This window comes from Pseudomyrmex gracilis, unplaced genomic scaffold (genome assembly GCF_002006095.1).
Source record: "Pseudomyrmex gracilis isolate BER0280 unplaced genomic scaffold, ASM200609v1 scaffold_46, whole genome shotgun sequence".
NCBI lineage: Eukaryota > Metazoa > Arthropoda > Insecta > Hymenoptera > Formicidae > Pseudomyrmex > Pseudomyrmex gracilis.
The window spans coordinates 475,824-501,330 of NW_018020630.1; the positions used below are offsets into that span (position 1 = coordinate 475,824).

General features: G+C 37.1%; 1 protein-coding gene across 4 annotated transcripts; it reads right to left on the bottom strand.

Moving 5' to 3' along the window:
* Positions 1 to 1,914: 1,914 nt before the first annotated feature.
* Positions 1,915 to 25,398, bottom strand: LOC109853313 (protein alan shepard). Of its 4 annotated transcripts, none has more exons than XM_020425283.1 (12): positions 24,341 to 25,398; positions 22,949 to 23,408; positions 11,069 to 11,530; positions 10,182 to 10,393; positions 9,896 to 9,954; positions 9,482 to 9,606; positions 3,806 to 3,963; positions 3,251 to 3,404; positions 2,728 to 2,922; positions 2,371 to 2,466; positions 2,067 to 2,233; positions 1,915 to 1,946 (listed from the first exon to the last, which is right to left on the bottom strand). In XM_020425283.1, the coding sequence occupies exons 2-11, from the start codon at positions 23,003 to 23,005 to the stop codon at positions 2,084 to 2,086; spliced, it is 1,668 nt and encodes a 555-aa protein (XP_020280872.1). In that variant the 5' UTR covers positions 23,006 to 23,408; positions 24,341 to 25,398; the 3' UTR covers positions 1,915 to 1,946; positions 2,067 to 2,083. The 4 variants fall into 4 exon arrangements, with proteins under 4 accessions (XP_020280872.1, XP_020280871.1, XP_020280874.1 ...); XM_020425282.1 differs by having other exon boundaries at positions 24,240 to 25,398; XM_020425285.1 differs by lacking the exon at positions 24,341 to 25,398 and adding an exon at positions 23,775 to 24,138.
* Positions 25,399 to 25,507: the final 109 nt, after the last annotated feature.

The following is a 25,507-nucleotide window of genomic DNA, read 5'->3' on the forward strand; positions in this document are numbered from 1 at the left end:
TAAGCATCATTTCCACTTTTTTTTCATAATATTTCGTTATTAATACATGCAAATATATGTCTATCAAAATATATCAAATTGACAACAAAAACAGATTTAGAAACATCTAACGCAAAAACAATTACAATAACTATAAAATCAAAATTTTACTTACTATCTGATTATAGAACTGCATACAGTCGTAAACAGAAAAATTGACCCATTTTTTTTGATAAATTTTTAACAAAATTTTATCGAGAAAAAAGTGTCAATTATCTTGCTTACAACTATACTATAAAATATATTATAACAATTTTGTCTTCAAATTTTTAGCAGTTTTTTCACCATGTGTGTTATTTTCTCATAGATCAATATGAAAAGGCACAATTCCAAAAAAAAAATAAATATGTGTAATCATTAATATAATGATCTAAAAATGCTTTCTCTTTTCACTTTTCACACAATAATGATTTGTAGTTTATTCTGAGAACTTATATAGAACTTTTACTTTATATAGTTTTTAAAACAAAAAATACGAAGTTTTACAATTCTGTTTTTTTCCCCGATTTAGTTTGAAATATTTATTTCCACAAGTTTCTCGTTATTAAAAACAAAACAAAAAACAAATTTAATGTGAAGTAGTATTAATTTATACTCGTAAAAAGTATTCTCAATTAAAAAATATCTCGCGTTCTAATATATATCCGACTTGGAATGTCTCTCAACGTAAAAAAAAAACCAGAAAAGAAAATACAAGAATAAATAAATAAATTCGACAAGCCACATAAACTGACAAGAAGTAATAAGTATTCTTGAATCTGAATCTGTACGCTTACTTGTATGTGAAACGGACGAAGTGTGCACATTTTCGATCAATATATACCGTGAACAGAAAAGTTTGACACTTTGTTTTTGATAAGTTTGACTTTCTCTGAAATTCACCGAAAACACAATTGTCTGAACTGTTCTCTTCACGACTACACGCTGTCGTCTCTGGAAGATTTATATGAAGGTTTGTGAATTGAGCATCTCTTTCTTGAGATTTAAAGTCATAATTATGCATTCTCGAATTTTTCCTTTCAATGTGTAAACATCGTCAATTCTAAGATTTCTAAAAATTATATATTGTTATTTTTTCTCATTCTTTCTCGCTTGAACTCGTCATCTCTTTTCTTCTTTCATTATATTAACATTACTTTTATTTCGTTCGGAAGAATTCTTTTATGTATTTCTATCCGGTATCTTCTCCCTTTTTCTTGTTTTCTCGTAAACGTACACACACATTCTTTCTCTTGCACTTTTTAAAATGCTTATTTCATACTCGCAGAACTCTCGAGATCATTATCGATAAGTTTCTGTCATCAGTTTCCTAATAAGTTTAATACCTAGTAAAATATAATTATGGAAGCCTATTATCTTGACACTCTAATCTTTCCTAAACTTAGATTTTTGTTACACTGTCATTATGGATGTGTTGTGTGTTTATGTGTGTATGTGTGTGTCGCTGAGCATATCTTTGCGTGTATAGGGAGAGCGTCATGTTGCTGTTACAGCTAGCTTTAAACAGTCGTAGTGATGCGGAAACTCGTGTCCGTCTGCATGGATAACACATGGCCATTCTCGTGTTCTCTCTCTTTTTAACTTCTCTGTTCTCCCTCTCCCTCTCTCACATTCTTTTTCCTTCGCGCACTCTTACTCTCACACATTCTCTCGCACATTCATTCTTCCTACTCGTTGCAAAATATCAACTACTTTCCCCTATTTACTGATGGATAAAACGTATAAAACACGGCAAGTCAATTTATCATGAGGAAGAATCTTAATCAGTAATGTTTTTTGTTTCAAATCTATCTTCTTAATGTACTTCCGTCTCTCGTCTGTTGCTCCTTCTTGCTCCAATGTATCCTTCGTACATCAATCAGCATGCCTTTTTTCTAATTTATGAAACTTTTAGCGCGATCGTATATCTGTAATCGAAACACATTTTTTCTTGTTTTTCTTATAATAAGCTTATTCAATCTTTTACTACAAAGTGAATAGATAGATCATAATAATTATATGTGGAAAGACATGACAAAATCACGAACCTACTATAAACCGTGGCCTACTTAGGCTGTTGAGCCTGATACTGTTGATAGGAGTCATCAGGAGATGCTGCATTACTCGTTTGTTCTGACTCACCCAGAGGCATCGTATGGATGATGTTGGGTGCGGGGTAAGTGGTGTACGGATAAGGATGTGGGCTCGCTATGTACTAAAAAAAAAACAAGGAATAAGAAAACAATTAGTTTTCGATTACATTTTTCAAAGTTGTGCATATTCGAATAATTTTTTGTCACACATATACTTTTAGCAATGACTAAAAAACGTTAATAAATTATAACTACTTACGGAACCAGTTCCGAGATGTAATGTAGACATTTGCGTGGTCAATTGAGGAATCATTCCGTATGACTGGGGATTGCTAGGGTCAGCTGACGGTATAATCTGTAATAAACAAATCGACAAAATGAAGAAAATACGATTATGATGTACAACGCATCTTCCACGAAAACATAAATTTATAAAATAGACAAAAAAAAAAAAAAAAAAAAACACTTAACGCGTGATTAACTCAAGGATACATTGGTTAAAATTTTGTGACATGCTACTCTTTCAAATCAATATTTAATTCGAGATATTTTCAGTTGTATTTTTTTCATACAAAACGACAAAAACAAAATGAACGAAAAGTGTACAAAAACTCACGTCAACCTGTTGCATATGTGGCGGGGAAGGATGCAGCATGTAAGGACCCACCCAAGGAGCGCCTGGCACGCTATAACCCGGTAATGCCTGGCCATAGTGGCGACTATATTGCGTCAGAGTCGCTGCGGGAAGCATATGAGTCGCAGCAACGCCATTCTGACCAACGCCGCTCGTGTCATAATTCAAAGTCATGTTCTGAAAAAGAACGCACAAATAACAAAAAGTTTTATTACACCCTTACTGATATATACAAAAAAGAGTATTATTCTGTAAAATAAAAACAAAACAAACACAAAAAATGATTATTTATTTAACACGTTAAGTGCTACGTCGGTCTCTAAGAACCAATATTGGGCTTATTTTTACATTATATACTCACGCGCCGCTTAAACAAAAGGTCGACGCAAAACGGCGTAGCGTGTAATTAACACTTAACGTGTTAATTATAACACATTTAAGATATATTTTTATATTTACAATAAAATTAATAAAAATAATAAATAACATAAAAGAATATACATACGTCTCCGGTTTCTCTCCATATTGAACCTTTGAACAATGCCTTCTTTTTGTTACCACCGTCAGCAAACTTAACTAATAACGGATCCTTGGCACCTGGAAGCGCCTTACCGTTAAAAATTTGTATAATTTGTTCACATTTTTCTTTGGATTCCATTCTGTAATTATTAGAAAATGTCTCATGAATTACAATGCACGATCAAGAACAGTATTTAATAGGATATTTTATTTAGAAAGTTTTCAATTATAAAACGATAAATGTCCATATAGCCACACAATATAAAACAACACTTTTATTATTTCTAAATTGTAAGTAACATTGATGATCTATCGTACATACAGCGATATTAAGCAACGTATAAGGAGACGCGCGCTCGCAAAAACACATTATTCTCTTGTAAAGAAGAAGATATAAGAATATTAACTCTCTCTCTCCCACATGTTATTACCGTAACAATATAATAATATTTTCTCTTACTTTTTGTTGTTAAAATAAATCTTGCATCAACAAACGCTACTTAAAGAATAAATGTATTAATTTATTTTGAATTATGCGAACCTTGCAAATCCAACACCTTTGCTTTGTCCTGATGTATCGCGCAAAATACGCGTGGAAATAACTTGACCATATTGAGCGAGAAGCGCTTCAACATCATTTTCCTTAAAGGTGAGCGGCAGATTGGCGATGTATAAATTTGTGGGATCCTGCTCCTGTTGCTGAAGAAGAGAATAAAAGTACTATGCAATTACGTATAATAGAGCGATACAATAAATTTATAACGATAATTTTGAACAAATCTGAGCGAAGTATCATTTTAACTTCCACGACTGTTGCTACATCGTCGCTATGTGTTATCGATCATCAAATGGATGCACAGACGAAACGAAAATGATAATGCATATGTGTTCTCACAAAGACCATTTTCAATTATTTAATAATAACATATTTGATATAATAAAATAGTCTGGAATGTTAAAATGATATTTGTGTCAGCTGAATACTCATTAAAATATATTTGTAAAGACATTTATGTATATATCGAAACAATTAAAAACAAAAAAGAAAAAAAAAAGAAAAGAACGCTTCTAGCTATATAACGACGGATATTTTTGAAAAAGTGAATTCTCTCTGAAATACAACGTAACGTATTTCTACACACTGACTACAAAAAGACCATCAAACTATATCAGGAATCGTCGCCTAAATCTCGAAAGAGTGCAAAATAGAACGAACGGATATTAGAGACCGATGCCGAAACTTGTGTATGTGTATATATGTGTGTTTGTTTTGTGTGTTGGGGAGAAAAAAAAACCGGCTAGATATAATTTTCAGTATTGAAAAGTTATCACATGCTTCATGGCAATTACGTTACCACATTCTGGTGGCTCTCTAAATTTGCTTGTTTCCAGGATGCATTCGATTTATCCCCCTCGACTAAATAAACAACCCGCTACATGTAGTAAATTTTTAATATTCTCTTCAATTTCGAATTTACCGCGCCCAGACATGCTCATATATAAAACGGTATATATTGTATTGTATAAACATACATACATATAATGTATATATATGTATACACACATGTATATTATCATACAGTCGTATTAAAAATGTTTGCGTGAAAATTTCGCATCGAAGAATTATATCGATTCTACAAACAAACCAGAATAAAACAGATCTAACAGAAATAAGAGCAAGAGTAAGTAATAGATAATAATCAAACAATTCAACTAAATTTGATGACAAAAGATGAAACAAAAGATGAAACTACGACAAAACTGATAAGTGTTTGTCGCAAACTTTGGAACATATCTAAGATACAAAAATATATTGTATTTGCCATGTTTGTGGAAAACATATTGTTTTTATGGTATATTTTTATGGTAAGTTAAAAGTAAAAACTCAAATGCATACATCGCCTGTGCATACATTTCGTCGCGTTCTATATTGACGGAAATTAAGCGAATTTTCTCGTATGTTATGCGACATCACGTTGAACACGTAAGTAAAATTCGAATGTTCGTTTGCGCAATATTTCTCTCGAATTACCTTGTTTCAAAATTTTTTACGCAACTGATGCGATAAATACGTTACAGAATGTTTACATAACGAATTTCTCAATATTCGCAAGACTTAAAGCAAAAATACTTATACATAAACATATTTAACATTTAATAGGGTAACCGAACCTATAGTTAGCACCCTCCCAATGATTGGTACTTATTGATTTTTTTTAAATTGTTAACATTTTTGTCTATGGTTACTTTTTACTTGACGTTATAGTAAACTTAATTTGGATTTTTTATAGCAACATTACTTTTGAGTTTTCTTTAGAGTTGGTACTCTTGAATATATTCTTGAAAAAAACAAAAAAACAAAAAAATAAAATTTAAAAAAATAAAAAAAATAAAAAAACATTTGACAGATCTTTAAAGTGCCAGTCATTGGGCTTAAAGTGCCAATCATTGGGTGTTTTACCCTATATTATTATTTTCTAATATTATGTACACGTGTCGAGAGAACCGTATCTCCATCGTTTTTTACAGATAACCATTCAAAGCAGTAATGAAGAACAGGTCCAACTAACACATGACATTTTATTAGGGGGAGGGACAGAAAGAGATAGAGAGAAAGAGAAAGAAAGAGAGAGAGAGAAAGAGAGAAAGAGAGAAAGACAGAAAAGCGTGGTAAGGAAAAGCACAGGCAGTTATACATATATACATACATATATGTATATATAATTACACCGTATAAATAAATAAACATACGTGGGGAGAAGCGAGACTTTGGACGAATAGATAGATCTCGCATAAACACATAATGTATGTGAAGTATATAACCGTACATATATATATATATGTGTGTGTGTGTGTTCATGCTTCGGACTTATCGTTGCAATCCCACACAAAAAAAGTAAAGGACAAATTGAGTTGAAGTAACCAAAAAAGTAAAGGACAAATTGAGTTGAAGTAACCAAAATAAGTAAGAATAAAGAGAAGAAAATAAAACAATACAAAAAAAAAAAGAAAAAAAAAGAAAAAAAAAGAAAGTTTGTGAGATAGAAATATGTACGTATTCGAAGATTGATGAGACATTTTTGTGTGCACCCTCAAGCATATTTCGAGATCCACCACACTTCTGACCAACCAATCAATCTATCAATCAAAATATCTACGATTACTTGAATATACTTATACTTTACGACAATTTACTTCAATCTTGCGAATGCATTAAAACAAAAAAACGAATAATGAAAATACCATGATATAAGCTAAGCTGATGGTATTATGTATATATATATATATCATATATAAAAACATATATACAATATGTGTGTATGTCTATATGTTATATACATGTGTACGTCACTATTCTCGTTAATAAGGAAAACAACCGTACGTGAATAACATATAGACTTGTAAACATATATGTGTATATGTATATATATACTATACATACATAAATATATGATATATATATGCGTACGTCATGTATCTGAACATGTAACACGTGCGCATATACGTATGTATGCAGACTGTCGCAGAAAATAATGTGTTACTTTTTTTTTTTTTTTAAGTAAATTTCTTTGTATAAACACACTTTCTATTGTGTTTTTACTTGTAGCGTATCTATTATTAATTATTCATCATTTATTCTGCGACATCCGTTATATATGAATGATCAAGTATATACAGTAGAAGCTTGATTATCCGAGTGCTATTTAATCGATTGTTTAAGTCAAACAATGCAAAGCAAGTATGATTATTTGATACTTTTTATGTATACATAAACAAAACGCTGGTAAACAAACGTTCCTTACAGTGTTTGAGCAATCGTTCGAATGGCGAATTCGGATAATCGAGCTTTTACTCTCTGTATTACATCTTACTGTACTATTATTCCGATACATCAGTTTACAGATGTCAAAAACACGACTACTGCATCGAGAATGTCGCATAAGACTCGACGCAGTTTTCGTCTTTTTTTTTTCTTTTTTTTTTTTAATTTATTTCATCTCTGTGGCTCTGCGACTATAGTTAACGCATTGTGTGTATGTATTAATTTAATACACAATGTGTATTTAATACAAATATATATACACAATGTGAACATTGAACAGATATTTATGTTGATTATTTCATATGATGAATTTATATAACTTAGCAATATACGTGACTAATGTTCAGGTATTCAATTTACGTAATTTCACCACATATTTCTTACGAATTTACTTTTTCGAATTGCAATTTGTCGTAAAATTCTAAATAAGATGCTCAAACTTTTGTTAAGTGTATATAAAATAAATGTACGTGTTTATCGGAACTAGCCACTTCCAGCCTTTTTAGAAAAACGTCTGATGTCATCGCGTTACGTATCTCTTCGAAATATTAATCGTGAAATATAATATGAATTGCATTCTTTTTTTACTTTGTATCATTACGTGCGACTGACATCATCGTCATTAATACCATTATCACTATAATAATAATTATTATCATTATCATTATCATTATTATTATTATTATTATTATCAGTATCATCATCATCATCATCATCATCATCATCATCCTCATCACACATCCCGTGCTTTTACCACGGCCAACTTAAGAGGAACCATTCCATTGGAGTTAGTTGTACATAGGCAAATGATACAAACAGGAGGGATGCCGATACTCTAACGTTCGACAGTGTGTTTTCTTTTTGTCATTGTTGTCTTGACGAGGAGTTCAAGTAAAAAAAATCTAGCATTAAAATGTGCTTAACTACTGCGCAAAGAATGAAGACGGAATCAATTTTTCGATCAACTAGTGTGATCGATTTAATGAATATGATTAATAAATTGACTAGAAAATCGCGAATGAATTCAAAAAAGATTATTCTTTTACTATGTTTTTTTTTACTATGAAGAAATAAAACGATCACACCGCCGAACACCGCTATCGAGTCGACATGGACGAGTCTAATTTGGTAACACGAGTTGATTTTAAGGTAGTGGCCTCTTCGGATCGCTAACGTTATTGCACGAAGAATATAACGAATGAATGTACACACACGTTACATAATATATTGATATTACCATACTAAAGCTACTAGATACTGATACGTCGTTTATGCTGCCATACTTCAATACAAAACTTTTTTTTTTTTAATTTTCTTTGTTATTATATTGTGCAAGACTTAATATTATTTTAATATTCTAGAAAACCGATGTTTATGAACCAGTCTAAATTATGAGACAAATTATTGAATCTTGAATATAGGAGAAATGGAAATTAATGCTGAAATACGTAAAATGCAATTTCCGGATACAACGTTTGTAACATTGTGTCGACATAGCATAGTATCGGCTGCATTTGTGGCCGAGGTATAGCAGCAAGCACCTTGAGGTCTGGTAGGTAAGGTATGTAAGACAGAATGACAGAGACAAAGTATGGAATTTGAGAAATGAAAAAGGTAAAGAAATAAAAGAGAGAGAGAAAGAGAGAGAGAGAGAGAGAGAGAGAGAGAGAGAGAGAGAGAGAGANAGAGAGAGAGAGAGAGAGAGAGAGAGAGAGAGAGAGAGAGAGAGAGAGAGAGAGAGAATGAGAAAGAGAGAGACAGAGAGAGAGAAAGGTTTCTAACGGAAAAATTATTATAGTCAAATATACACGTCGTTGTCCATAGAATTTTCCAAGTGAATTAGAAGTGTTAATATAAATTATATATTAAAGATAAGTGATGTTGTGTTTATAAAAAAAAAAGAAGATAATTTTTTATTTATGATAAATTCTTCTGTATAGAAATATAAAGTAAAAATTATAAATAAAAGTTATCAAGTAAAAACAATATCTTTTCCAGCATATAAACGAGAAAGTATGAAATTAAAAAAGTGATAATAATACGATTTACTGTGTACTATGAACTAAATATGTGTTTATAATTTATCACACACTTAATTGCACTCAGAAATAGTATACAAAGAAAAACAAATTGAAAAGTCAATCTATCCTGATTGGCTTCGTCATAAGACCTCGTGAATAAATTGCGACGAGAACAAATCAAAAACGCAATAGACAGAGTCGTGTAGAAAACGAGAGAAATGATCAAAAGTGATAGAAATAGAAAGAAAAGAAAAGAAAAGAAAAGAAAAGAAAAGAGAGAGAGAGAGAGGTAAAGAGATAGAGAAAGAGAGAGAAAGAGAAAGGTTTACTGTTACTCTGGTATTACTCTGTACTTGCATGCACAACCACGTACACTGTCCAGTCTACGGAGCAACCAGATACCCACTTTCGCCATCTGCGCCTGGATCCCTTTGGCGACCAGTGCTTTCACAGCACCCTCTGCCGCCATCGGTGACTCGAAGTCTACAAAGCCGTAGCCTGAAACAAAAAAACAATAATATAAGTTTCATCAATTTTTTCAAAAGTTTTCAAAGTTGAGAGAGATATATATTTTTTACATCTCAATCATTACTTAGTAAAGCTAGTTTTAAATTATGTTAATGACAATATGTATAAAAATAAATACAAAAAAATATATCGTTTAATTTTAATTTTTTAAATTATAAGAATTTATACAATTAGGAAGAAAAATAATCGAAATAATAAGAGTTTAATTAAACTTAAATTAAAAAACTAATAGTATTAAAAAACACAAGTATTTAATTACCTTTACACTTATTTGTATTCTTGTCCAAAATTGCCTTGGTCGATGTTATCGTTCCATATCTGCAAAAACATCGGATGCATGTACATTAACATATTTAAATTAACTTAAAATTTTTGTTAAAACACAAATATCAAGTATATTCTAATTGATAACTATATTAGTTTTTATTTATATTTAAATAATGCGCATATTCTTGGCAAAATGCTTTTCTTTACAACAAAATTATATATATCCGCGACAGAGAAAAAACTGACCGATGAAAGATCAAGTGTACAATGTTACTTACTGAGAACACATGTTAACAAGATCTTTATCAGTTGTATTCTGATTGAGGCCACGGATGTAAAGGTTTGTTTTGGACAACTGTTCCGCTTGCTGTCCCTGCATTGCGTTGTTGCTTAGACTCGTACTTATTGTACCACTCTGACTCCCGGTGGCACTGCTGGAGCTGCTGTTAGTGTTTGCCGGTGACGAAGCCGTGGCGCGCTGTCCACCATACTGTGAACATCATTACGTTATCAGATAAAATATACGAAAACAGCTCCAGAACAAATAATTTCATTAAAAAACTATTTGATTTCTAAGCTAGTAATTATTAATCGATTAACAATGTATATTACACACAAATTTGTGTGGTAACAGAGTGAGTTGTAGTATCGCGTTGTGAAATTAGCATATTGTTTGTAAGAGATTAATGTAAGTGATATATAATCGTGTATTTATGTACACTGAAAACGTGAAGTTGGCTTTCCCTAACTTCTATTAACTGTCAGTTTTTACAGTTCTATCCATCCATTTTTCTCTCTTTGTTTCTCAAGAAAAAGAAATTTCGAATTTTTATAAAAAGTAAAACTTTTATCAGCCATAAAGATTCGGAAAATAGCAAATTAACATTGCAAAGAGGTGATTTATGTAACGTGTCAAAAGAACATATCAGCTGTGAATTTTAAGATATATAGAAACTATAACATTTAACTAGTTTAACGACGATTTATTTCATACTCATAGGGCTTACTTGTACAAATGTTTTCTTACCATGTAAGTACTGATATTTTTATCGTACTGAATTCTACCGCGACTAGGTGACCACGAAGTCGCTACTTCGCTACTAGAAGGCCATGTCTGACTGTTTACCCCGTTAATTGACGTGTAAATCATCCGCGGGCAACTCACCGCGTGCTGCGCATACGTGGCGGTAACGAAAGGATTCGTGGCCGGCAGCTGTTGTGGACCGCCGCCGACCGCTGCCGCGGCACTTGGATAGCGCGTGTACGGCGGATATGCGGCTGCTGCCGCTGCTGCTGCAGCCGCGACCGCGTGAGAAGGCGCTGTATTCCAGCCGGCGGCACCACCGCCACCTCCGCCGCCACCGCCGCCACTGCTCGCACGGTATTGTTGTACCGGATTCCCACCACGCGGTCCGCCGCCGGTGTTGCTCTTTAATCCGTGGCCGCCGCCACCGCCGCCGCCGCCACCACCGCCACCGCCACCCGCACCACCAGCGGGTCCTACACCAACACCACCGGCATTGGCGGCACCACCCCCGCTGCCGCCACCACCACCGCCGCTGCCTCCGCCGGCGCCACCCGCGTTGCCGTTGTTGGCGCCCACGTAGGTCGGCCGAGGGCCGTTATTCTAAAAATTAAAAAAAAGTTTTCTATTAATAAAATTTTTTTAATTTATTTGCGATATAAATCTTCGATAATATAATAAAAATAGAATTTTATATAAGAATAGCTTCTTTATATTTTACATATAAAGGAAACATTGTATTGCGCGTATAGAATCGTAAACTGATTAAGCATGATACATTGTCGAGCTTATCAGCTTTGACACGGTATGTCATCTGATTCAAAAGCAAATATTAAAAAACGCTAACTATGCTTGTCAGTTAACTATGCGAATCCTCTAGTTTTAAGATTCAACTGAACGAAGATGCGCTCTTATCGCACGAGTCGACACTAATCTCTAAGAGATATAAAGAAAATTCTTATTTAATTTAAATAAATGAAATTTAAAATTTCCGAAAATAATTGCTATACTCTTATTATGACCAATGAATAACGTGGCAATAGTTTTCTAGAAAATTAAACAACGACAGAATTCAGCGTACGTACGTAGTGCAAAGATATTAATTCTTTATTATACATGTGTTTGTTGCATGTGCGCGTAATAAAACAAATAATTAACGCACGAAAGCAAAATCTAAATGTGTAAAAATAAACAAAAAGATTTAAAATATATTTTGAAATCTACACTATCAAACCCATGGAACAAAATTAATCCAATGTATAGCGCGAGAAGGACATACGATTGTTTACTTCGAATCATAAATTATCTAAACAAACAAGTTTGATACAGAGACGCACAACCGTTTAATCATCATTCAGTTTTCGTCAATTTTCTTAGTAGCACACTATTTTAGAAAGCAATGGTCTGGTTTCGCCAACCCCGTGTAGTTTCGCTTGCACACGTTGTGCACGTCGATAAAGAAAAGAGAGTGAGGGAATGAAAGAGCAAGAGAGAGAGAAAGAGAGAGACCCCACCCGTTATCGTTTATCAGTGACCTCGCGCGGTCACGCCTCTCTGATAACGAGAAAGAACAGCCAGCCGATGTAGCTCGGTCTCTCCCTTGCAACCTTCACCCTCTTCTTCTTCGCCTTCGCGCGCTCGACGCTTCATTCTCGCGAAGGTGCATTCTCAGAGAAGCACTTTTCTAACAGCATTTAAAAATGTCCGTATCGATCGCACGTCTACGAGAAATCCACGATCATCCAGATCTAATTTCAGCAACCTCGTGTATATATATATATATATATATGTGTGTGTGTGTGTACAAATACATACAAATTACCACTTTTCAATTTTCAATATTTCCTATTGCGTCACGAAAAAAAAAACGCTTTTTAAACTTTTTTAAATTTTTGTTCAAAGTAAAATCTACACTTAAAGAGCTCAACTAAAAAATTGTCACTTTATTGTTCATTCTTTCAAAGCTCTAATCTTCACAAGGCTCCTTCAATCGATTCTCTCTACAACGCAGTTGTGTTAAAAGAAATTAAATATATCTAATTTATTTTCACTAAAGAAAAATGCTGAAGAAACAAGAAAATCCGCGGTGTGCAATAAAAAACGTGCTCATAAATGCGAGACGTAGCCGATGCACCGGCGAAGCGACAAGTTAGACGAATGATTCGACTGTGGGTAATTGACAGTTACGTATGCGTATGGCGTAAACGCGGGCCCTCGGCAATGCCTCACTGCGAAATAGAGAACGACGTGCGAAATATGCGCGGTCGTATCGTGATCCGGCCAGAGAGATCGACCGACCGACCGGATGTCACTTCCTGCTCACCACGTCTGGCCGCGTCATCATCATCGTAACGTGAACTTCAGTTTGTCTGTGGCATCCCGCCCGCCCGCCCGCCCTTTTCCCATCATTTTTTTGTGACAAAGAAACGCCGGAAGGGATCCGTCCCAATGCTTTAACGGAGATACAAACTTGGCCGTCTACTTTCAACAAATCGACTTTCTAAGCCGCAAGATGTTGATATTCTGTGTGTTTACAAATGCATCTCGTGGCGTAACACGCGATCGCTCTCTTTCTTTAATAATTAATTCGTTTAATAATTAATTCTTTAATAAATAATCCGCGAAACTTTTTACTCGAAATTAAAAAATTATATATCTCGCGACTGTGTGAGATAAACAAAATGTAATTTGTTGCGCGCCGCTTTTTGCAAGACGCGCTGCACCGTGACTGCAACGTGAAGATGCGGTATGCAATTCGTTTCGCGAGACAAAAACGAGAGCGAGTGAATATATTTATCACGGTAACTGTATTATCCTATTTAGTAGCCGCGCTGCCGCCACTAATTGGACGCGCTCTACGTGCACCTATCTCTCGGCGCTTTCTTCCAAGGACGAAGAAGCGAGAGGGATGAGATCCAGGATATGCGCCACATACCGGAGAAATGCATATACGTGTGGCTACGCGAGAAAGATCTCTCCTTCTCTCCGATGTGTTACGCTCTATTAGCGAGCGGACACACGTGCTCACGTGACGTACTCCGGAATGCGCTTCTTCGATCTTTTCGTTTTATTTGAGAGAGAAAAATTACGTTTTTTTTTTCTCCTCCTCTCCCGTTATCGTGAAAATCTCGCGTGAGAAAAGTGACGTTGACTAAATTCTCAGCGCGATTACAATCTGTATAATAATAATAATAATAACTTGTTATTTAAATAAGAGTTCACGGATATAAAACTGATTACAAAATAACACGTTTGAAAAGTAAGTAAATGCTCGTGATAATATTGCCCGTATATGAATAATAATCATCATTATCGCGATTAATATTTCGTGAAGTGTTAGGCGCGAATTCATCGAGCGAGATAATCGCGAACACTCGATGCGCGCGTATTCTCTCTCTTCAAGGTGAAGAAACGGTATGCGTGGTATGCGTGCACTCGCGTGCGTTCGACGATCGAGGAGGAACTCTTTCGCGACCGAGAGAGCGGGTGTTGCAGCATTTCTCCATCAACATCCCGTTCGCACGCTGATTAAAGCTCTTGCACGCGCTAATCGTCTAAAATTAAAGCGACTAGTGCTACCGGTCTCTCTCCTCTCTTTCAACAATTTCTGGAAAAGTAAATTGTAACGTTAGAATTAAATCAAATTTATTATAAATGAAAAAAATTATTTTGCTCACGTTAATTAATTAACGGTTAATAGATTTATATTAATTAACAGTTTTACGACAATTTTCGCATCGAGTTACTTTCGAAAATTGGAACGGGATTTAAATGTCTTGGAGGGCGCGAGCGAGACAAGCTCTCGGGAATCGACTTGAGTGAGAGTGTATCGTTGTCCATCGGTGGTGCGCCCATCCACGAATGCATTACGTACATCGACACTAACATGTTATACGGGAAGGAAAGCTATGCACGCGTTTCGCGAACGTCACGTATCGTCTACGTGAGTGGTGGCATAAATGCGCGGCCAGAAGGCATGGGATGCATGCGCACGCAGAAGGATAATACATAACACACACACACACACACACACGCACAATGCGACGGATGGAACGATGACGAAAATTGTGACAGATAAGATTAGTACGTATATACGTACGAGATATCGCTTAAAAATAATGACAATAATAATTGATCTCGCGATTCTCCAATATCTTGATAAAAAAAATAATCTAATTTTTTCTTTCCAATTCTTTGCAAAATTTGTATGATAAATCAAAATAACAATCTTAAACTTTTTCTTTACAAGAAATTTTAGAAAGTGCGCTTCTATGAAATTAAAGTGTTTTCGTTGAGGTCGATAAAAAGGAGCAGACAAAGAGGAAGACGTAGCGCAGAAACGCACTGGCTGAACGTCTCGAATTTGACACCCTCATTCGAGTTTAGGCTGGCGATATTATTAGCCAACGCCGCGTGCTTCCGTCTCTTTATAGCGCATGGGGAAACAATACCGGCGCGAGATATATATTGATGATAACGGTGAAATGCCAGCTTTCGCCGGTTTCGCTCGCAGAACCGACATAAATTACGAGTTCGTGCCTCGATGGCGCGTCACACCTCGAGGATCGACGTTTTTAATAAATCGATCAATTTCTCAACGCTGCACATACATATCCCACGTCGTAGTTTTTCAGTGACGATGATTGTTCCGATTCGTGACTTTTCAGCTAGTCGTCTTTTCTCTTGGCTATGTCGGTTTTTTTTCAGCGAAAAAAAAAAGGATTTCCTAATATTTTTCAGAATAAAAATACGCAACTGTTAGAAAATCCTCGGATCGTAACCTAGATAAGATATTTTTTTGCGTGAGTTATTTTCAAGTTGCAAGATACTAAATACTAAAGTGTAGGCAAGTTGCAAAAACTTCAAAACACTGTAATAAATATCTTGAAGAAAAAAAAAAAAAAAAAAACAAGTTCCAAACTAGAGTTGAAGAAGCTTTTGAGATAAAAAAAGAACTTTTGCTACAATGAGATAAATGAAATTTTGACTGTCGTTAAAAACAAGGACATTTTTAGGACAACAACCTATCGAAGAATGGAATGCTATTGTTACCTAATTGCTTTCAAAATTCTAAGATACGATCTTAAAAGCACATTGTAGCATTCAGTCAATCAGGTTTCCCTTAATGTCCTATAAATCGTTTTCTTTTTCTTACAATTTGGTGGAAAAACTTTCAGATGCAGGTAGAAAGAAGTTCAAACGGACAATCCTGTTTCTTTCAGTGTTGTTATTAATGGTGCAATTCTATTGTGCACTTATTATACATCGTACTTATAAACAACATTATGTAATTGTATCCAGCATTTATCATTAAAAAAAATTCATATTTTACTCTCTTTAAAAATTTATATTCCATTTTTGAAATTCCTTTTGTATTTAAATCAGTATGTGCGTTTGTAAGTTACAAATTAAAAACAAAACTATTTTTAAAACAGCTTTATTTTGCGTAAGAGATATTCATTTGCCAAGAAAGTAATGTTATTTCATCAATTTTAAAGATTGCTTTTTGTTTGCAATTCAGAGAGTTTTACATGTTTTACATTTTAGATGTGATTGCATGACCACAATGCTGTAAACATCACGGTGCAAACACTGACGGTAACGAGTGCAAAAATGCAGATACAAGCAAAAGATACGTCATATATATTTATCCGAATTATTTTAATAATTCGTGTATTTTCGAAGAAAGCGAATTCTCGATACACAAAACTCAAAAAAAAAAAATGCATCTTCTTTTCGAGTTAGCACGCGCGTTAGGATTGCATTAGTTCGCACGATCTAATTTTATTAGTACAGCACAGAGAGCATGATAACTCAATTTGATACGTCGGGAATATTTGAAGTTTCAAAAGACGTTTCGTGCGTTTATATGTTCACGCAAGGCTCGTGCTAGAGCTACTGGTCCAAAAATATTTTAAATTGTGTCTTTTGAGCGAGTAAAAAAAAAAATCTCTTTTCATTGTTTGCGTGTTGTGAGTCATGCAACTATGTATGCGCGTCATGAATCATACTATCACGAGTCATCATGTGATAAAACGACACATCAGATAGTACATCAATATGAAGTATTTGTAACATTTATATGGAAATATGAAAAACATCAGTTTTACTATAAAATACTCGTATATCAGTGTTCACCTTGTGAATAAAAAAAGATAATTTTATATATATATATATATATACTATTTATTTTCTTTTGGTTGAAAAGACCAAGAGATTTGATTTAATTTGCCGTCACGACTTTGTCAGCTGTTATATAAATGGTTCAGAACCTCTGCTAATTCTTTTATGCACGTTGGGAAATAGAAATACAAGTTTTAGACTTGTATTTCGATACGGTCACATGAGAATTTTTTGTATTCAAACAATGCTATTTCCATAACAATATTGAAAACTACATAAAAAAAAGAAAGTTTGAAAGTTGTTTTGAAAGATCTTTCATGGTTGTAAAGAAAAAGCCTGTAACAAATTTTAGCAAAAGATACTGGAAAATTTATGACAATTGTAGAAAACGGATACCTTTTCAAAATTTTTCCTGACAAAGGTACAAGAATAAAATTTACGAGATATTTTCTCACAGCATTTTGTTATTAATTTTCTCTGGAAAAAAAGAAAGTCAAAAACTTCAAACAAATCAATATATAAAAGTTTTTGAATACATAAACTTTACTGTCACGTCGCATCAAGCAAAAAATCTTTTTGGGGAAATCTCACATTATGTGTGTGTGTGTGTTGGCTACTTTCTTTTCCTCGAGAATGTTTTAGCGACACATTAGAAAGGCCGCGACGGCGCATCGGATGGACGGACGGCCTTGACACCACCGACCGACGTCGTCATCGGGTACCGTTGCGCACCGCGTGCCGCTGGACGGTAAACTTCGTGAATGGCAACCGTCAAGGAGGCGAAGCGACGAGGTCGCCGAAGTGTACGTCGATTCGCGTCCGCGTGAATTCTTCACTGCTCAGTTTTATCCACAATAAAAAATTGCATACATAACAAAACAAGATCGTTAATTATTAATTTCTGTTTGCATAGATGATTTTTAACACAGTAAAAATTATTTGCAGGACCGTACATATGCACATTGTGTCTGAAAATTTAGGTTTTCTTATAGATCTATAGATTTTGTAAAAATTGACGGATTCCGCGATCTTCCCGTGACCCAGAAATTCAGAAAACGAACGGTGGTATTAATATTGCGAAGATCGGAGATGCGTCCTCGACTTTCGCGTAAGACATCGTCCACGATGCGGAAAAGGGCGGAGGGCAGTGACGGTTGCGTCAGAACAGGAATAGGGGGGGCTGCAGCGCGGGGGTGCAGCTGGGGCGGAGAGTAGGCGCAGCAAGGATGATATCGATTATCCGCGGTCTCTCGCAGCGGCCGGCGCGACGCCGAAAGGACGAATTCTCTTTCCCTCTCTTCGTTCTCTTCTTCCCCCTCCGTCCCGGAAATCTCTCGACGAGGCCGCTAATCTCGTTTTCGCGCGCGCCTTCCGGTCTCGAAATAATCTACAGATGAAAGAACGCAACGGGGTATAATGTCGAGTAAAGTGGGAAAGACGATAATAACGTTAATGCGGCTTATCGATATCCACGGCGGACGACAGAACTTTCCTTTCTGGGAAACATGGGAAAGCTGCTGCGAAATTTACTTTAGTTTTTTACATATATGTAACTTCTGTCTGTTTATTTTTATATCGATATTTTGTTCGATTCACGACGCGAGTTACGAACGACTGCTAAAGTGAAACACCAAAGTATATATACCGTAGCAGAGCTGACACCTGATATATAACACCGGAGTACGAGAGATTTTGGTTTTCTTTTCACCTCGTAAACCCCTTACCGCAAAAACGAACAAAAAGAAAAAAAAGAAACCTCTGCGGTGCGCAACCGAGTTGCCTTGGTGTAACAACTAGAATGCATATTGTCACACAGCGGGATTTTGGCTTTAACAAATATTCTAAAAGCACACATTAATTTTCTATTATCACATCAAGATGACGTTGAAATTCAAGGACATAAGAGATATAGCCGCGACTATATAATGTGTTTATAAAACATTATTGTGAAAAAAATATTAAAAGATATTATAAAGATTTTATGTTACTTTGAATGAAAACAAAAAACAACACATCAAAACTCTCTTATACATATATTGCTTGTATATTTTACATCCTTGAAATATAAAAAATATATAAAACTCGTATATAAAAACATAAAAATATAAAATATAAATTTATAAATTGCGCCCTCAATATATTTATTTAAAGCAATTCATTTGCTTTAATCAATATGCAAAATTAATTTTTGTGCGTAAGAAAAGATATGATAATTGTTATTTCAAAATGCGCACGCAAGACGATAAAAGAAAAAAGTCTTCTTTCACACAGCTGTTCAATTCATTTCGAACTCTGATTATAAAATCAACTTTTTTCGTGACGTGTTTATCGTTTATTATATTCCACCGCGATTTGAAAAAAAAAAATTAACAACAGGAAGCGTTCGTAAAAGATGCGTTTAGATCGATGTGACGTCCTTGACAAACACATGTTATCACATTTTATTCTTAGCGTGTCAACATGATACGAATTGTTTTCAGCGCGATGATAAATAAGAGAAAAACTTATATATTTGAAAATCAAGAAATTATCGCGGTAAAAAAGATTTTCTTTTCATAACGAAAATTTTTATCGTTATTTTTTTGTGTTACATGATAGATTATTGTTTTCTATGCGATAACAACGCGATAAAATGCATAACGATGTTTTTACACGCAGGAAAATTCGGAAGATAACGTCATCGACAAGTGGTCGACCATCAGGCTTGTCGTTAGGCGACTTTCGAGTCTAAAAGAATCCGTGTAAGCTCGCTTTCTCTTTCTCTCGCGCGTTTATTTGAAAGCAGCGATTGCGCTATCAGCGCCGCCCTGATAAGGACACAAACAAAACGACACAGTTATCTGTCTCGAGCAAACGATAAGCAAGGAAAATACGGAATTTTAGGCCGATGCGATATTACAGATCTTCGACGTCATCGAAGTTTCAATTGATAATAAATAAACGCTCTCTGTACACAAAAGAGAAAAACTCTCGAAAAAAAAAAAAAATAATAATTTCTAGTTTTGGTACAACTATTTCCCAAAGAAAAAAAAATCTGTTTATATTCCTGTATTTATATACATACTATTATGTGTTCAGATATACCTCGATTCAAATATTCTCTGAATTAACATTCTGTGATTCGCACAGCTATGAAGATAATGTTTACCACATTTATAAATAGATTATTCTCTCAAACATTAGAAATATTTTCGTGAAATGTCTTAATTGAGACACATATCGAGACACACCACAATCATCACAACGGATTTTAGAAACATGCTTATATTGCGCTGCTCTTAAATTCGCTTGCTCGCATATGCGTGCGTCACAAGGTGTATGTCCGATGACCTAGCGGTGCGTTGCTCATTAACCATCACGTATTAACACGCCACAAATTAACGCGCGATCCGAAGCCAATTACGAGCGAGCAAAGTGCGAAAGGATATAATTAAACCAGTAAGATCGGAGAGAGGAAAGAGACAGAGAGAGAGAGACGTTTAGATGTTTTCTAGCAAAAGATTATTCCGAGTTACAGTTGTCTCGCAATTAATCTTCTCCAAATTCAAGTCTAAAAGACGCAATAATTTACTGTTTAATTGCATTATATATATATATATATTATTCAATTAGTATTACTACCTCCAATTTTTCTTTAGTATAAACCGCAATGCGCGCACTGTATCGTATCATCAGTTTGAAATCTAAAATGTACAAAAATCACCCGGTATAAATTATTTAATTATTGCATATCCGACAAAAACTACGCGGCACAAGAGAAGTTAAAATCAGTAACGCTCGTCGCACGAGATGAACAGCTGTTTTGTGCGATGACTCTTCCCGGCAACGACCGCGACCAAGTAGTTTGAACTCGTTCATCGCGCGCGCGATAACCTTTTCCGATTGTGTATATTATGTGTATATATATATATATATATATATATTGAGGAATAAACTGGTAAGTATGTGTTCAACGAGAAAGGTAAATTGCTGAGAGAATTCGCGCGCTAATTTCACGCGAAACTCGTATAACCAGCGTGTAACAAACAAATTACTCTTTAAAACATTTCTTTATGTACATGGGTATATATAAATTACAGTAAAAAAATTAAGTAAAAAATCAAATTTCACAAATTTAAAACTTTTCACAAACGTCAGTGTTGTCTCGGGTCCGCTTTTTTCATAAGTGAATAGAACCAACTAGACAATAACTTCAAGGTTTTTTTCGGGAAAACTGACAATGTAAGTCTCCCGTCGTGTAGAAATTCGGCATTATTACATTTTGGAATGTTTTTCACTATTCAGTCAGGGTAGTGAACTCGAATGGTCCATCGAATTTCTAGCATTCGGCTTCTCATGTTCCGAGCTAAAATTAGCAACCTGTACATCGAGAGAGAGAGAGAGAGAGAGAGAGAGAAAAAGAGAGAGAGAGAGAGAAAGAGAACGCCGTTGCAACTTGCAACTCGACTGTCTGTGCTACCGCGTTTCTACTCTCATCTAACACACAGACACACATGCCTTTCTAAAGACATCCTTTTTGGCTTTCCTGTTATATAGCCATCGGCATCGTTTTAACTATGTAACATTCACATGATTTATCAGAGTATCTGCGCGCACATGCACACATACACATACATACATACACACGCGCGCGCGCGTGCGTCACATAAGTTAAAAAAATAAACGCAAACTTACAATTTATCTAACAGAGTTACATTGATATTTAATCACATAGATCATCAGATTCTGTAAACGTTATCGGATAGTCGCAGAGATAGTAAAGTAGGAAAAAAAATATGCTGCTGAGAAGCGACTTGGAGACAGATTTGAACGTCTATCGTGGCAAGCGAGAGAGAGAGACAGAGAGAGAGAGAGAGAGAGAGAGAGAGAGAGAGAGAGCGAAAGCGAGCGAGAGAGAGAGAAAGAGAAGAGCTAGACGAAGAGAGAAAACGCACACAGCAGAACGAGGCAACAGGAGGGCAGAAATACGGCAGGCAGACATGGTGAGACAGTCGAAAGGGGGACGAAGGTTGAACGAGAGAGACAGAAAGAAAGAGACGACTTGGGTGGGGCAGCAGCAGCCAGACAGACGCCCCGCGGCAAATTGTCAAACTACACCGGCGGTTTTACAACCCGCCGTGTAACTCGGTGTCGATCTTTTCACCTCTTTCCCTCCCTCTTCATCTTCCCTCGCGCAAATCACAAATTTCCCTTCCGTGAATACTCGTTCAATTCTCAAGGCCGTGTATGTACGCGTGCCAGAGAAATGCCAATAAAGCACCCCCGCGGAAAGAGAGAAACAAAGACAGAGAAGGCATGAATAGAAGAGGTTAGGTTAAGGTAGGTTATATACAGGGATTAGGTTAGGTTAAGTTAGGTGTCCTTTCAGCTGCAACGTATCACGCACTTGCAATCTAGATAAGACACGAGCATTTCGTGAAGAGTAGATAAAGAGGGAAACTCCAGGTGATTAAAAATCCTGAAAATGCGTACTGTGCGATAAAAAATTGAGATACGTCTTTGAGATCTCGATGATTTTTTTCCTTTGGAGAAAAAAACGACGATAAAAATGTAAAACGAAATGTAAAACGCAGATATATATGCGACGTGTAACAAAAGTACTCCTCTCTCTCTCTTCCTACCTCCGCAAAAAAAGAAAGAAAAAAAAAAACTATTGAAGATAGCACGGGAAGAAGCGAAGACACACGGCTCTCTTCGTCATCGGCACGCCACGTTAGCATGCGCTCGCGCGCACGGCGAAGCTGCGCGAAGTAAGCGGCGAGTTGCACGCACACTGCGCACACGCCGCTGTCGTCGGTCAAGAGAGATAGATGGACGGATGGATAGATAGAATATCGTGTGTGTGTGTGTGTGTGTGTGTGTGCGTGTGTATGTGTGTCGCACAAATCGTGTACTCACCATCATTTTGTTATAATTGAGCTTCCTAGCGGCTACGTTTTCCATTCTCACGGACATGCTCGCGGACTTGGGGTGTCCGTCGCGTCGTCCGTCGAGATGAGGACGATACGGTTGCGGCGTCGCGACGAAATAACAAAATAACAATACGCCGGCGCGACGTTGCGCAGGCTAAAAACCACCGTCGTCGGTCGTCGTCGTCGTCGTCGTCGTCGTCGCTGCCGGTCGCTTTCGCGCCGCCGCTCCGGTTCCTTCACCTCCTCTACCTCCTTCTTCCTCCCGCCTCCGACGTCTTTCTACTTTGCTCGCTTCGTCGGTGGCTCCTCGCCGTATCCCTCGTGCGTTCTCGTCTGCTGTCCGGCTGATGATGAACGACGACGTCGTTCGTCGCCGTCGCACTGCACCACCGCGTACGAGAAAGAGACGAAATCTCTCGATCACCGGCTCGCACTTGGTCGGTTAACTGAACAGAGAAAAATCACACACTTGTATAAGCGCGCTCGCTTACAACAGCAGCACGCCGCGCACTGATCCACTATGGGGGGGAAAAAAAAAAAAAATAAAAGGAGAGAAAAAAAAAAACTACGAACACGTCTCGCAATTCATCCTATTGCCCGACGGGGAAGTAGAATAAACTCAACGTAGCGAGGAAAGGAACATGAGAGAAATGGAGGAAACATGCGCGCGTGTAGCTGACTGAGACTGTAAGAATACCGGGCGAGACGCTTATGCCTCGGCGTGCAAGTACCGACGAGGGATGGCCCAATGGCGGCGTAGGAGGGGCTTGGGGAGGGTAGGGACTGGTACTGTATCTATGGTTTTAACGCACCATCGGACCAGCCGTTGACGTCGTTAAACGAAATCCGACGACAAATCACTTTGCGTTGTTGGATTGAGTGGGACACAATAAGAAAAGAGAAACAAGGAACAGCCAGGAGAAAGAGGCGAACTTGTGCGAACGGTTAGATACGAAGAGGAATGCGGGAGAGGGGAGGAATAGAAAGAGAGAGAGAGAGAGAGAGAGAGAGAAAGACAGAGAAAGAGAGAGAGAGAGAGAACGCGTACGTTAGCGATTTTGCACGGAGGAAGAAGCGAGATGGATCAGCGAGTGAAGAGGGGGAAGAGGGGAGGTAGGGCGATAGGGAAGACAGAAAGATAGAAAAGAAAGGGTGTGAGAGAGAGAGAGAGAGAGAGAGAGAAAGAGAGACACACACAGAGGCCGCTGCCGAGCCGATGCCGAGCGACGGATGTCAAGAGGGTGTGTCGTGGATCGAGCGCACTTTTCACCACTTACTATTCCAAACTATATCTGGTCGCTATTTAACTACAAGACAGCACACAACCGGCAGCCGGTTGTGCTCTCTCCACCACCACTCTGTTGCCGCTTTTGCGCACCTTTTCCTCGTCGTGGTAGTCGCAGTTAACCTTCCTTGTTTAACTTCCGTACAAGTATCAAACGCACGCACTCACGCACCGCACACACCCGACGAATGTCTCAAAGAGAGAAAAAATAAAAAAATGAGGAGAGAGAGAGAGCGCGCAACGCTGCGCTGCGCTGTGCGCCGCGCCGCGAAACGGAGAGACTAACGGCGCCCCGACCGCCGTAGACTGCACCGTGTAAAGAAACGGAGAGGAGTCGTCGCGCCACCGCTTATCGGCCGTTCCTCGTTTACAAACGCGTTGCCGTTCGTTGCAACTTGCTTGTTCGGTCGCCACTGTCGCCCGAGCGGTTGGGAGGCGGATGGCGCACGCTGTCCCGAAAGAGCTTCCTCGAACGATCACGGCGACGAGGTCCTCGCCAACTTTAAAATTCTTATCCGTTGCTCTCCGAAACACGGAGAAACAGAGAAAAATCCAGCCGATATACTGCTACTTGCTTTATGTTTTTTTGTTCGTGTCGTTGTTCTCGGCTCTTATTACGTTTAACAAACTACCGCCACTCGCCTTTAGTAGTGATTGCCTTCGCGAAGCAAAACGACCGCTTGTGCCATATCCTCTTGTTTCTTCTCGTCGTTATCTTCTTTCTCCGCTGTCGCTCCGCGCGTGTAATCTCGATATCTCGTTTCCGCCCGGTGTTTACTTGCTCTTCTCTATGTACTTCCCTCTCTCTCTCTCTCTTTCTCTCTCTCTTCTTGCGTATCTTAACTATCGTCTACTGTAGTAGGTAATACAAACGAATTCTCTGCTCGTCAACGGTCTCGCACGAATTGCACCGCATTCGTTCTCGCGGAACACACTACTTAAAAATTTTTTTTTTGTTTTTCGCTTTACGGCGCGTTTTTTTAATACAAAAATAGAACTTGCGTATGGAGCGTGTAGTACGTGTGTGTCTCTCTCTCCCTCGTGTTTCCCTTAAAATTAATGTACAATTGATTAATTGTTACTATAGGAAACATTTAGTGTGTGTGTTGTCTTGTTGGTAGAGACTAAGCTACTGCCCGGCAAGGTGCGCCCATCTTGCCCGAAACTGACGGGAATTGCCGACGGACGGCGCTGATCGCGGTCGCCATCATTCGCTGGGGCTCCGGCGGCCGCGTCTGTCTGCGTTGCCGCCACTCAACA